The 13,875-nt window shown below is 34.6% G+C and overlaps 1 protein-coding gene across 5 annotated transcripts in view; it reads left to right on the top strand.

The window, feature by feature from the left end:
* The window catches only part of DOP1A (DOP1 leucine zipper like protein A), a 78,089-nt gene that overhangs the window by 21,216 nt on the left and 42,998 nt on the right, over window positions 1-13,875 (top strand). For 2 of the 5 annotated variants that reach the window (XM_044917618.1, XM_044917615.1), the window contains exons 6-14: window positions 592-691; window positions 1,432-1,514; window positions 2,431-2,539; window positions 3,670-3,790; window positions 5,261-5,380; window positions 7,644-7,758; window positions 8,140-8,169; window positions 8,485-8,718; window positions 12,971-13,598. In XM_044917618.1, the coding sequence (XP_044773553.1) occupies window positions 592-691; window positions 1,432-1,514; window positions 2,431-2,539; window positions 3,670-3,790; window positions 5,261-5,380; window positions 7,644-7,758; window positions 8,140-8,169; window positions 8,485-8,718; window positions 12,971-13,598 (1,540 nt within the window). Of the gene's footprint in view, window positions 1-591; window positions 692-1,404; window positions 1,515-2,430; window positions 2,540-3,669; window positions 3,791-5,260; window positions 5,381-7,643; window positions 7,759-8,139; window positions 8,170-8,484; window positions 8,719-12,970; window positions 13,599-13,875 lie in introns of all 5 variants that reach the window. The other 3 variants (XM_044917616.1, XM_044917619.1, XM_044917617.1) reach the window with 2 other exon arrangements.

Below are 13,875 nucleotides of genomic sequence, written 5' to 3'. Positions count from 1 at the left end.
AAATGCAAAGAAAGAAATGAATTTTCTCTTTAGAAGATCTGGAGTAAAATGAAAAAAAAAAATTAAGATGTGTTAAAGTTGGATATGGGTACAAAAGCATTTCGTTATATTGTTTTCTTTATTTTTCTATATATTTGAAATACAAGATAAAAATGTTTTAAAGATCAGGAAATGAAAGACTTGGAATTGATGAAGATCGTGAACTTCTAACTTAATTACTGCCAATTGACACCCCTATGAATGTGAAAGACTAAAGGCCTACGATTTTCTTGAATCTGTTCCATTTCTCTCCATTTTTTTTGTTTTGTGTCAGATCTTGCTAATATTGGATAGGATAAAGAACTTTAAACTGGAGATTAAAATAATTGAGTTATGCAACTAAATATCTGTGCTACCTTTTCTTATTGTTTCCTAATCTGTAAAAGGGAAGTAATCATTCCTGTGTTTGAAAAGTCAAATGAGTCCTATATGAAACTTACCTCCTAAGCCGTAACATTCTGAGTATTGCAAGGTGGGATTTTTTTTAAAGAGGAAAGAAAGGAATGTGTTTTTGTATGTGATTAAGTAAAACCACGTTTCTAACTTTTTCAGGCCACTCGACCAGATATGATCAGGATCTTGTCAGCAGCCCTTCACGTAGTACTGAGGAGGGATATGTCCCTGAACCGGAGACTTTATGCATGGCTTCTTGGTAGGTGTTTGATGTGTATGGTCTTAGCTGAGGAAAGACAGAGGGAAATTTGCCATACCTAAATATTATCAAGTTTTATGTATGTCCTAAATGAAGAAACTCATAGTCTGCTTAAATAGACAGTAAAAATATAAATAGTATAAACTGTGTATTATATGAAAAAATATCAAAACCTTAACAACAGAGGCTATTTTAACCCATAAGTCATGTTTCCTTTGACAAGAGTATGTAGACAAGGAAAGATAAATTAATAACCAAAATAATAACAATTTCCAAAACTTCGAAGTCATCAAAGGAATCAACAATTACTATTGTCTCGCACACGGTTCCTTACCAGTCTCCCACTCAAGCAATAACTGCTTTGTTCTTCCATACTTTCTGTGAGTGTTTGGCCTGTCTTCATAACTCCTTACTGCCCAGAGTGAAAAGATACAATATAACTTATCTTGGGTTTTCTGAATCCTCAGTTATTTCACTCTTAGTAAGATTGAAAAAAAATACAGGATAATGCTGGAAGAATACTATGATATTCACTTAAGTATTGAACTGGTTTCCCTTTATTAAACTATCTAAAATGATCTCTCTTGCTGACATTGATTGGGCTACTAATTGGTAAGTGTTTGGTGCTGTTTTTGAGATATTTGCTGTTTTCGTATTTAGTGAACAACAGGAGAATTCCATTTTAATTTATTTTGCTATTTGCTTCCATGGAGGTTTTGATAACAACGGTGCTATGATAGGACCCAGAAGCACAAGGCACAGTAATCCTGAAGAACATGCCACTTACTATTTCACTACCTTTTCAAAAGAATTGTTGGTCCAGGTAATGAATGCTTTCACTTTATTTTTTGGTTACTCCCTGATCAGTGGAGTTACTCAACAAAGTGTTAGACAAGGTCATGCCTTAATTGAATTCGTTCATCGTTGAAGGGTGGAGACAAGGCTCACAAATATCCTAAGAATGACTGTAACAAGCAAATGATTACAATAAAACGAGTAAGTAATCTTAAGATAGACTCACTTCTTTATAAGTCCAGAGATCTTTCTTAACTTTGTTCTCATGACTTTATGAAAACATAGTTTCATCTTCTCACCTGTCTGCCCTATGAATTGGAGCTCTTCCAAAAATGAGCTAGGACCTGTGTTACTTCCTCTGAAGTCTCATGGAAATTTTGGTTGCAAGAGGAATCTAAATGTGGTAAAACTACTATTGTAATGGAAAGGTTAAAATGAGCCATAGTTTTATTTTATATTATTTTTACTTTAATTATGAGATATTCAAGATAGTAACAGAAAATACATGGTATCTGAAGCATTTTTAAATGAGTGAGGTTATAAGAATACAGTTTTGAGTTACCAGTGGGAAGACAATTGAATAGTAACAGACGCTGTCACGGTACTGTGCCATACTTTGGGGCCTGTTGATGATATTAAATAGAAACATTTTTATCTTTCAGGCAAAAAGTCAAAGTAACTCATGAATTTATGTTTCTAGATTTTCTTTAACTTTTCCACTTTTTTTCTAGAGAAAATGTAAGCACTCTTTTTTCCCCTCAAATGGATGAATATAACTTTTTTTTCCCCTTAGCAGGGGAAGAAAGCTAACTTCAGTGAAAGAACTTCAGAAAAGCAATAGATGTAAATCTCCATTACATATGGTCGTATTTAAATTTTTTCTTAAGAAAAAAGTCTTTGCATCTGTTTATTTAAATGACTAATATACTTTTTCTTTTTTAAAGGCAATGGTGGGGATCTTACAAGTGAATGGATTTGGAGAAGAGAGCACTTTAATGCAGGATCTAAAACCTTTTCGTATTTTAATCAGTTTACTTGACAAACCTGAACTAGGTAATATATACTGTCCTAGGGCATAAGATCACGTGTGGTTGTTTTGTACTGTTTCATAATAAAAATAAGACAAAATCATTATGTAGAGAAATTGCTGTATTTTGAGGTGGCCTTCAAATACAGGTTCTCAACAATTTCTTAACCTAAAATTTACTCTAGAACATTAAGAAGATACAGATGTATACATCCAAGCCATATGTTCTCATATTTTTACCTTGTGATATATATATAATGGAGGAATCGTTTTAAAGATACTATCTAAGCTCTTCTTAATCCTGATTAAGTTATTGAAGCATTTATGATCTATTATGACTGTCTTATGCATTCTCTCCCTCAGCTTGATTCCCCACATCCCCCTTGTTTTCTGTGTTTTCCCTATCTTCATTGTATATTTCTCAGATATTAGCTCTGTTGGGAAGTTAGTTATGGCACCTGAGACAGAAATTAAGAAAAACCAAAAATATTAGAAACAATAAAATGAAATAATAAAGTATGTAATTTTATTAAATTACATGCAGATGTTTTAGCAAATGTGCATGTCTTCTCACCAACTCAAAGTAAAAATGAAAAATTTTAAATATAAAAATAATTTGAGTTGTTCAGTGGCTTTGAGAATTTATTTTAGCTATTGTGTGATAATAGATGAAGTTCAGAAAATTTTTTTAAGGAGATTAGCATCTGTTGTAGCAAAATTTGCCTTGTGCATTTTTATATCATTTAAAATAACATTAGTAGTAATGTTAAGTATTGAATACTCATTATATTCTGGGAACTATGCTCCCCACCTTACAAATATTTTTTTCCCAACCATGTAACGGCCCTGTAAGTTTGGTATTATCCTCATTCTAGGTGAGGAAACCAAAGCTCAGAGAAGTTAAATAACTTTTCCAAGTATATTGCTATTTTAACTGCCAAAACATACTTCCTTGATTTTGTCATTTTTATTATGTCAACCTATTTTTAAATAAACATTTGTTCAGATCAAAATGTGAAGTTTAGTATAGCTTCCAGAAAAAATTATTTTTTCAAAATAGTTGTTTTAAAGCATCCTATGATTAGGCCAACTTGTAAATAATCCTGAAGTGTCAATGCTAATTAATTATTGCCTTTAATATGTATATTAATTTTAGGACCTGTAATTCTGGAAGATGTCCTAATTGAAGTATTTAGAACATTGTATTCTCAGTGCAAAGCAGAATTGGATCTTCAAATGGAACCACCCTTCAGCAAGGATCATGCTCAGTTAAGCAGGTGGATTACCAAAAACCTAAGCATGATATAAAGATGTCCTCATGGAATTTATGTTCTGAATGAGTAAATCTGATTTTAAATATTACTGTATTCTGGCAGTATGAACTCTCATAATGAACTGCACTGATCTTTCAAATAGGCATTTACAGCTTAAGCATTATATAGTAGAACCACCACATTCCAGGTTGGTTCTCAATCTATCTGGTTAGAATACTAAATTTTAGCAATTAATGTGAAGATATAGATTCCAGGGAATTTATTCACACTTTCCAAACTCAGAAGAGATTAACTGCCACATGTCAGTTAGGGATGGAAGTTGTACCTTGCTTGGTACTAGGCCTGGATGTTTGCATGGAGTTGTGCCTCTTGCTTACTTGACACACTCAGGAGACCAAATCGTAGTTCAGAAAAAGATTTAACGTGGCGTTAAATGAATCAAAGGACACCAGGGGTTCTTTCAACAAGTTTTTTTTCAAGTTACGGTTATTTCTTCTTTCATATATATATAAATATATATTAATCCCTGGGAAAAGTCATGTAATATTAGCATATCCTTTTCTCTAGTCAGTGATAGATTCATGTTGACAAGGTCTTACTTTTTCATTTCTTCTCTACTTTCAGCAGCCTGTTTTCCAGTCTCATCTGTCGTTATGACAAAGGTTTCAAGACTATAGTTTCTTTTACATAATTTGCATTCCATTTGTGTTTCCTTAGTGGGCTTTGGAGATAACCTGGGCTTTCCTAAAACACAGTTTTACATTATTAAAACATTTTAAGACAGTTTTTGATTTCTGATAAATATTCCTGTAATTTTTGTTTGAGAAGTTAATATTGACTACCCTGGTACTTGATTTCATTTTGTACTCTGCCTGATAATCTGTATTGCCCCATAGAGTATTCAGTTAGTCTTTTGTGCTGTGATATGCTAGCTGTATTGACAGTACCTCACTATATATAAAAACAACTGTTTTAATTGTTAGGAAGGTTGGCAGGAGATGGTAGGTAGGTGGGTGCTTAATAGTCCAGATGTTCCCCACTTGAAATAAATTATTTTTCCCTGATGGAATTTCAGTAATCATGGCATTTTACAGTATTATTTTGTTGTTTTTCAGCTAAGAATAATAATTTCCAAGGGAAACAAAAGAATGTAATGCCATATTAACAGGCACTCAAAAGTTCAAAAATAACTTGCTCTTCTTTTGCTGGAAGCACAGATATTTTTTCTTATACGCTAATTTCTGATCTTGATCATACATTTGAGTATGAAAACCTGAATTTGGAGAAGTAACTACACATAAAGTAATAGAGTGTCAGTATATAAAAATTATTTGTTGCGATTTTCTCACTAGCAAGTGTTCTAGCAGCTACCTAGGAATACGAACTGCCCTAACAACATTGCACTCAAATTTAATTCTGAAAAAAATAGATGTTAATATTTTTTCAGTTTTTGTTTCTCTTTTCCTTTTTTAGTAAATTAAGGGAAAATAAGAAAACAGCAGAGCTGATTAAAACTGCCAACCTTCTCTTTAATTCCTTTGAGCCTTATTATATGTGGGATTACGTTGCACGTTGGTTTGAAGAATGTTGTAGGTATGTTACACTATTTCATTTGTCTTAATTTAATAGCATCCCAAGTCAGTTTTTTTAAGTTGAGTCTAATGAAAAGAATGTTCTTATATATATACGTATGTAATATATATATGTACTATCCCCTGAACATAACAGGGCGCCTGGGTGGCTCAGTTGGTTAAGCGACTGCCTTCGGCTCAGGTCATGATCCTGGAGTCCCAGGATCGAGTCCCGCATCGGGCTTCTTGCTCGGCGAGGAGTCTGCTTCTCCCTCTGACCCTCCCCCCTCTCATGCTCTCTCTCTCTCATTCTCTCTCTCAAATAAATAAATAAAATCTTTAAAAAAGAAAAAAAGAAGATATATATATATTCTACTGACAACTATTATTTAATAAACATAATCTGGCTCTGTCATGTCACTCTAGAACATAGAATCATTGGTCATATAATCTTAGAATTGAAAAGGAATTTAGAAAACAAGTTATTTAGTTACCAGCATAGATGAAAGATTTCCCTCTCCAGTCTATAGTAATCTGGTTTTTCTTCGTTGTAGAGAAAATACCAAATTTTGGGGCTGCTGCCTCAGCACACTTTACCAAAATGATTCCCACTTTTAATAACAAATTCCTTGGTCATTCTTGTGTTTCTAAAATCCTAGAACCAACCCATATTGTCACTGGTGAGTAGTAAGTGCCCTCTACCTCTTAGGACATAAAGTTTAAAAACTCTGAAAACCCAAGAATACTGGTGAACCTGAGTGGAATCTCTGGATTCTAGACCAAATCCTCTCAGAACCAGATTAACCTCTCAAGCCTTGGGAGCATGTAGTCAAAAAGTAAGCATGTGCGATCTTGGAATTAGAAGTCTTTTAAAAATACAAAACAGTATAACACCCAGTGCTGGGTGTTATACGCAAACATGAATCATGGAACACTACATCAAAAACTAATGATGTAATGTATGGTGATTAACATAACATAATAAAATAGAAAAAAAAAATACAAAACAATAATCCCTACAATGGTTTATAAAGTTGTTTGCTTACTCATTCAATAGATAATGAGCACCTAGGAATATAGACAGTCCCAGTCTTCAGAGACCTTATAATGGGAACAAGTAAAACATGCACATGCTTATTCCTCGTATTAAATTAAAAGTTACAGATACCTTGGGACACCTGGGTGGCTCAGTCGGTTAAGCATCTGCCTTTTGCTCAGATCATGATCCCAGGGTCCTGGGATTGTGTTCCCAGGTTGGGTCAGGCTCCTAGCTCAGCGGGGAGTCTGCTTCTCCCTCTTCCTCTGCTCCTCCCCCCTGCTGTGTTCTCTTTCTCTCTTAAATAAATAAATTAAATTTTTTAAAAAAGTTATAGATACCTTAATAAATTAAAATGTGGTAGGAATATTGAGGAAATTATGAATGTCTTTTTGCCACCTAGCCCTGGCCTGGGTTTCCTCCTTCATAGTGGAAACTGTACTATCCCCTGAACATAACAGTGCCTGAGCCTTCACTCCTGCTGCTGAGCCTTCACTTGTGCTCTTTCTTCTAAAACATTCTTCTCCCACCCTCCCCCAGCCCCTCTGGGAGGTCCTATAGAGAAGTGACCCACCTTTCAGTAGCCTTCCATGACTCCCTCAAATCTCCCATCAGAATCAACTCCTACACTGCCACATTGGTGTATTTATTTGTCTATATGCTTATATTTTTGCTGGTTAGGGACTCTATCATATCCTTTTTGTGTCTTCAGAGTGTAGGGCAATGTATATGGTCTTATAGGACTTACAGTACTTGGGACTTTAAATCTTACAGGATTTAAAGTGAATGTTTGTTGGAGGAATGATCAGAAGACGCTTCCTGGAGGACATAATGTTTGGTCTCAAACCATAAAGGATGGGTGCATTCTGGATTTGAGAGAATGAGGTTGAGGGAGGACAGCAAATCAGGAGGACAAGTTGGTATTAAAAAAAGGCCCTGAGGTTATAAATCAAGCAGCAAATAATCCATGTTAACTAGGAGATGATATGTATAGTGGGAGCAAGTCCAAAAAAGTGAGATCCACCCAGAACACTTGGAAGTGTAGGATGGGAGCTTCAGGAAATTTAAACCTAGGAATCTTGCTTTGGAAATTTTCCACTTGGAGTTAAGTGTCCTGGGGAAAGGGAATGTTCACAGGAACATCATTGTGTGTGTCCCAGTGTTGACTCTCATTAAAAAGAAAGTTATGTATGTATGATATGAATATGCTTATCACTTATACTTGATAAAGTGAATTTTGTCCTTTTAGGAGGACATTGCACGCCAGACTTCAGATTGGGCCTGGAGATAGTAGTGAGTCATCTGAGTTACAGCTGACGAATTTCTGCTTACTGGTGGATTTTTTGTTGGACATAGTTTCTTTGGTAAGACCACCTTGGTAAAAAAAAAAAAAAAAGTATTGAGGCAGTGTAATAACAATAGTTCAAATATTTCATGTTGGACATAGACCGCATCTTTAAATAAATTTCATCTTTAAAGTTGATTTTTTTCCCTTTTGGCATAACTTTTTTTTTCATAAATTTTTCCAAGTGTTCTGTCCTCTGACATATATATAATACATATATAAGTCTTATATAATACATGGAATATACTTCATAGCTGCATGTTACTGAAATTTTAAATGTTTAGTGTATAGTGGTCTCATGCTGCATTTATACTCACTAATAATTCTTTCTATTAAATGAAGACTGTTGGAAATCTTTTCTCCTTTTCTCTCCTCAATTCTTTGCTTTCTCATTTTGAAGCCTACTAGAAGTATGAGGGTGCTGTGTCAGGTATGACGTTCAGCCTGTCTTTTGTCTTTAACTGATTGTGTTCACTTTTTTATATTATAATTTCTGTAATATAGCAGATGAAACTGGGATTATTTTATATTATATACCTTGGAGTACTTAAATTGAGAATTTGGGAATAGAAATTTTTTGTCAGTAATAAAATGACCATACAATATTAATTAAGAGCATGATACATATAAAATATTGCAGATCAATAAAATTATTTTTGTTATATACATTAAAAATAAATGAAATAATAGAATTTTGGGGTTATACATTATATAAACTTTTGTCATTTTCACTTTCCATCTTCAGGAAACTTACATTGAAATCCAGACAGAACACTTGCCCCAGTTGCTGCTCAGGATGATTTCTGCCCTGACAAGCCATCTCCAAACATTGCACTTGTCTGAACTCACAGATTCACTCAGGCTCTGCTCAAAGATCCTTAGCAAGGTTCAACCTCCACTCTTATCTGCCAACACTGGAGGTGTGTTGCAGTTTCCAAGTGGGCAGAGCAACTCAGTCAAAGAATGGGAAGACAAAAAGGTAAGGTTTGCTATTATTTTTGGCATTAGAACAATTATATTTCTTCAAAGCAGAATAGTTTATATGTAGTCATTTAAATATTAGTGAATTTTTTTCTAGATTCGAGTGTTGTGGCAGTAGACCATCCTATAGGCTTTTGGCAATTTAACTGTCTGTATCAGCCCTCCACTAGAAATACAATGCAAGCAGCATATGTAATTTTTAACTTTCTGGTAGCCACATTTAAAAATAGAAACAGGTGAAAATAATTTTAATTATATTTTATTTAGCCCAGTATAGCTAATATAATATCATTTCAACATATACTCAATATAAAATTGATAATATTTTAAAAATGAGCTATTTCACATTCATTTTTGTACTAAATCTTCAAAACACACTGAAATGTAAAATTTTACACTGAAATGTAAAATTTTTATCGGAAATACTTGATCTGTATTTAATTTTATAAAGTGTATATTTGAAAAATTAGATTCACATATCCAAGTTCTAAACATATTTAAAAGTTTTATCACAACTAAATTAAGTATTACTTTGTGAATTTTAAATTAACTGAAAAAATTTAGTTCCTTTGTCAGATCAGGCATATTTGAAAGCTCAGTAGTCACATGTGGTTAGTAGCTACCATATAGGACAACAGTTTTATAATCTAAACTTTACTCGTCCTTTTCATATATACACTAAATTTTTGGTGTGCTCTTCTCAAAATCTAGAGTCTTTTTGCTCTATTCAGTCTTCCAGATTCTTAATGCTAGCTTTATGACGTTGAACAGAATTATGATAATTTTAATGGCTGGCCATAGTATCTTACTTAAAACACCTGTGATGCACCTATGGAAAAAAACATGTATATAATTCTGTTGAACTTAGGCACAGTGGCTCTCTTTTAAAACAAAGATTTAAAATTTTCTGGCATTTAGGGTTCATTACCTTAATTCTGGGTTTGGGCTTGTATAGTTGCCCTTACTTTTTTTTCAGTTGCTTTTTTGTTTCCAGCCAGGCAAAATATTTTATCAGGATAGTCTAATACAACCTTTCCCATCAAATATTAATCCTAAAACTCTTTTATTGGACCTTTTAAATATATTGCTCTTCGTATATGAAATGAACGTCACTGACCCACAATCAATTTAAATATATCCCAGGATTATCCTACATAAATTAAAATCAGTCTCTTATTTTCCTTCTTACCTGCTTACTATTTATATGTGATATATATACTGATTCTGTTGTAGGAGAATTCATTTTGTATTGCTGTTTCCTTAATTTATGCCTCTAGGACCTTCTTAGAAATAAGACTAAAATAGGTTTTAACTGCTCTGTTTTTTGTTGTTGTTTTTTGAATGAGATTAGTTCCAGTAGGGGGAGGACCTCAGCATTCTCCCAATAGCATATTCAAATATGTGAATATTTACTACGTAGAAAACATCTGGAGGCACTTATCGATGGTTACAGGGTAAGGTAAATGGGAACATCCATTCATATTAAATGAAGGACAATGTAATATACTTTTTTTAACATAATGGTGCATTAACCTGAGTATGCTTTTCCCTCTCTTTGGTTTGTTTCTGTATTCTCAGGCCATATGTTTTTTGTTTTTTGTTTTTTTTTTTACCGCAGCACAATGGTATTGTCTTCACTGAAATGTCTAAAATTTATCATATTTGAAAGCTAAGAGTATTTTCCTTATTCCTTTTTTTAAAAGTATAAGTAAAGGAATGATTCTTTAAAAAAAATTGTGGCTCTAATTTTGTCTCCATGCGCACTTAGTACGTTGTTATAAAATTAGTGTATTGGGTATCTATACCCAAATGTCCAAAACATGTCATTTCTTTCTCTTTTCAGAAAGACATTTTATTATAAAATAATCTGAAACATAGTTATATAATATAGACCATACAAATGTATACAAGTGTAATTGAATTTATAGCTTGAATTCTATTAATGTAACGTCCATTGTTTTATGATCCTTATATGAAAAAAGATTAATACAGAAATAACTTTACCATAATAAGCTAATAACAGTTTTACCATTTAAGTGAGACTTCTTTTCAAAAAGGTATTAAAATACAAGGTTTTAGGTGGTTGTTAACCTTTCAAAGTAGAAATGTCGACAGTTCAATTCTGATAGATGCCTCTAAACTCTGGCATTATAATATGAAAAGTTCTTATACTGTTACAGTGATAGGTTACGGTAAAAATATGAAATTTAGAATCACCTAAGCTAAGCTCTTCTAATAACTACTAACCTTATTTGCTATGTAACGTTGGGCAAGTTTTGTTTTTAACTTCCCTGAGCCCTCAGTGTGCTTACCTTTGAAACAGTGAAAACAGCCTCTCTTTATCCAGTACCCACTCTGTGTATTCAGTGGTGAAGTATGCACAGTCCCTGCCTTCCTGACCCGTTTTTGCTAGTTGGAAGGCCTACATTAAACAAATAATTGCACATTTAATTATAGTTGTGATAAACACATGAAGGAAAACATAGAGTGGTAGGAATATGGAAAATGTGGTGATCTGACCTAGATTGTGGGTGTAAGGAAGGCTTTCTTAAGGAAGGATTGTTTGAGTGAAGCCCTAGAGAAATGGGGGTGGGATGAGGTAGAAAGAAGAGAGCACTTGAGAAAGGAAGAAGCATTCCGAAAGGCTCTTCGGCAGAAACGAATGCTGTGCACGCAGTGGGGGAGAGATGCAGTCTTGAGATAGGCAGGGGCCAGGTCATACAGAGCCTTTTCACTATACCAGGGCTTTTATTCTTTATTTTAGAAGCAGTGGGAAGGCACTGAAAGGTTAAAAGGCAAGTGACATAACATGATTTGTGTAATAGATAAATTACTTTGCAGTGTGCAGCATGGATCTCAGAAACAGTGTGGATGTGGGGAGACCTGCAGTAGTGCAGGTGAGAGGTGGTAACATGCTAACAAGATGGGGGCCTGAAGACAGAAATAAATGGATTAGCCTTACATTTAAGAGAAAACAATCAGTAACCCTAGTAGCGGATTGGTAAGGGTAATGAGTGATCACTAACATTTATTGAGTGCTTACTAACTGGCAGGCATTAGGCCATGCGCTTTAGATATACTGTCTTACTTAATCCTCACAGCAACTGTAAAATGTAGGAACTAGTGTTATCTCAGTTATATTTATCAGGAGACTGAGGTTTAGAGAGGTTAAATAACTTGCCAAGCTAGTAAGTGGCAGAACCTTAGCCAACTCATGGCCAGTACCCTTCGATGCTGTTCTGAAGTGGATGTAGGGGAAGTGGGAAGGAAAGGTGGAGAAGATCCCAAGAATCACCCCTAAGTTTCTGTCTTCTGATTTGATGAATGGTGGTGTCCTTCACTGAAGCAAGGAACACTGGGCAAGGCCCAGCTTTGTAGCCGCAGAACATTTTTTGTATCTTCAATAATCTTCACTAAGATCACTTTTTAGTTACTAAACAGTACTCATATTCAAATTCAACTTATGCTCTGGCACAGTCCCCAAGCAATTCATGATATGGACAACTTTTGTTTCCTTAAACTAAGCCAGAAAATATGCTTGGCGGTTGTACTCCTGTCTTTTTAGGAAGGGGATGGTTAATGCATTCCAGCTCTACTCAGCAGCTGGTCCATCTTTCCTTGATATTTTAATTGTCTTCCTATCTTCTCTTTCAGATTACAAACCATTCCTTTTATTCCTAGTACCTAATATAGTGTCTGACACATAATGTGCGTTCAATAACCATTGAAAGAATGTAAGATTAATGGCACATATTTTAAATGGTACTTTACACATTTCATACAGAAATTTCACCTTTGTGGGTTCTGAACAGATGACCTATTAGAATTTATTTGTTTTTTAAAATTTCTCATTCTTTGCGTTGTTTAGACATTAGGAAAGTGATTTCATCAAGTAGACTGAATAAATTGTCAGTCATTTGAAAACAAGGATATGGATCCTAGAGATTTGTGCATACACATATTTTGCCCTCAAGAACCCAGCATTAAGCTATGCATGTAGTGAATAATAAATATTTAGCAAATGAGTTTATATTAATATATTCATTAGACCCATACCAGTATTTCCTATTGATTATCATAGACATACGAATCAGTGGTAGAAACTATTCTAAGATTCCAGCAGACATGTAGATTAAGTTTTAAATCATCTAATCCAAACTGACTTCTCTCAAAACATGGCCATTTCTAATTTTTAATTTCTAATATACACACTTAACCACTTAGCCTGTGCTCTTTTTAATGTCTATCAGGTATCATCAGTTTCTCTTGAAAATCCTACTGAAGTGTTTGAAGATGGAGAAAATCCACCAAGTAGTCGATCATCAGAGAGTGGATTCACTGAGTTTATACAGTATCAAGCAGACCGAAGTGATGACATTGACAGAGACCTGAATGAGGGACAGGGGACGGCTGCCATCCCCATCGGTAGCACATCCTCTGAGACAGAAACGGCCTCCACCGTGGGATCTGAAGAAACCATCATCCAGCCCCCTTCCATAGTCACTCAGGGGACAGCACCCCGAAGTGGGAAGACAGCCCAAAAAACTGCAATGCAGTGCTGCTTGGAGTATGTCCAGCAGTTTCTCACCAGACTTATCAACCTCTACATCATTCAGGGTAACACTTTTTCTCAGGCTTTGGCGACAGAGCATCCAGGGGATCTCAGTCGAGAGCGAGAGCAAGGAGAGACTCCAAAATGGGACAGAGATTCGCACGGGGATGTAAAAGAGAGAAACATAAGTAAACAAAAAACTTCAAAAGAATATCTTTCTGCCTTCCTTTCTGCCTGTCAGCTCTTCCTGGAGTGCTCCAGTTTCCCAGTTTACATTGCTGAGGGGAACCATACCTCAGACTTACATTCTGAAAAATCGGAGACTGGTAAGGTCATCTTGGTTTTATTTAAATATTTTTTATGGCACGCCTTTTTTTAAGGAGCACTCAGATATTAAAACTGGGACTTTTTTTTAGCCAGTTCATTTTTTTAAAGTGTTACTTAGTTTGTAGATTTTTTTGATGAAATACTATCGTCATGGGGAGATATATAGTGATATATTAGAAAATGTTGTGATTTTGATGTCTTTCACAGATTGCTTACAAATGAGTAGAAGCTAAGAAGGACATTAACTTCTTTCTCTGGAGAAAAGTAATGTAACAT

Source organism: Neomonachus schauinslandi, chromosome 8, assembly GCF_002201575.2.
Source record: "Neomonachus schauinslandi chromosome 8, ASM220157v2, whole genome shotgun sequence".
In the NCBI taxonomy this organism is placed as follows: Eukaryota; Metazoa; Chordata; class Mammalia; order Carnivora; family Phocidae; genus Neomonachus; species Neomonachus schauinslandi.
This window is presented reverse-complemented; position numbering and strand designations above follow the sequence as displayed.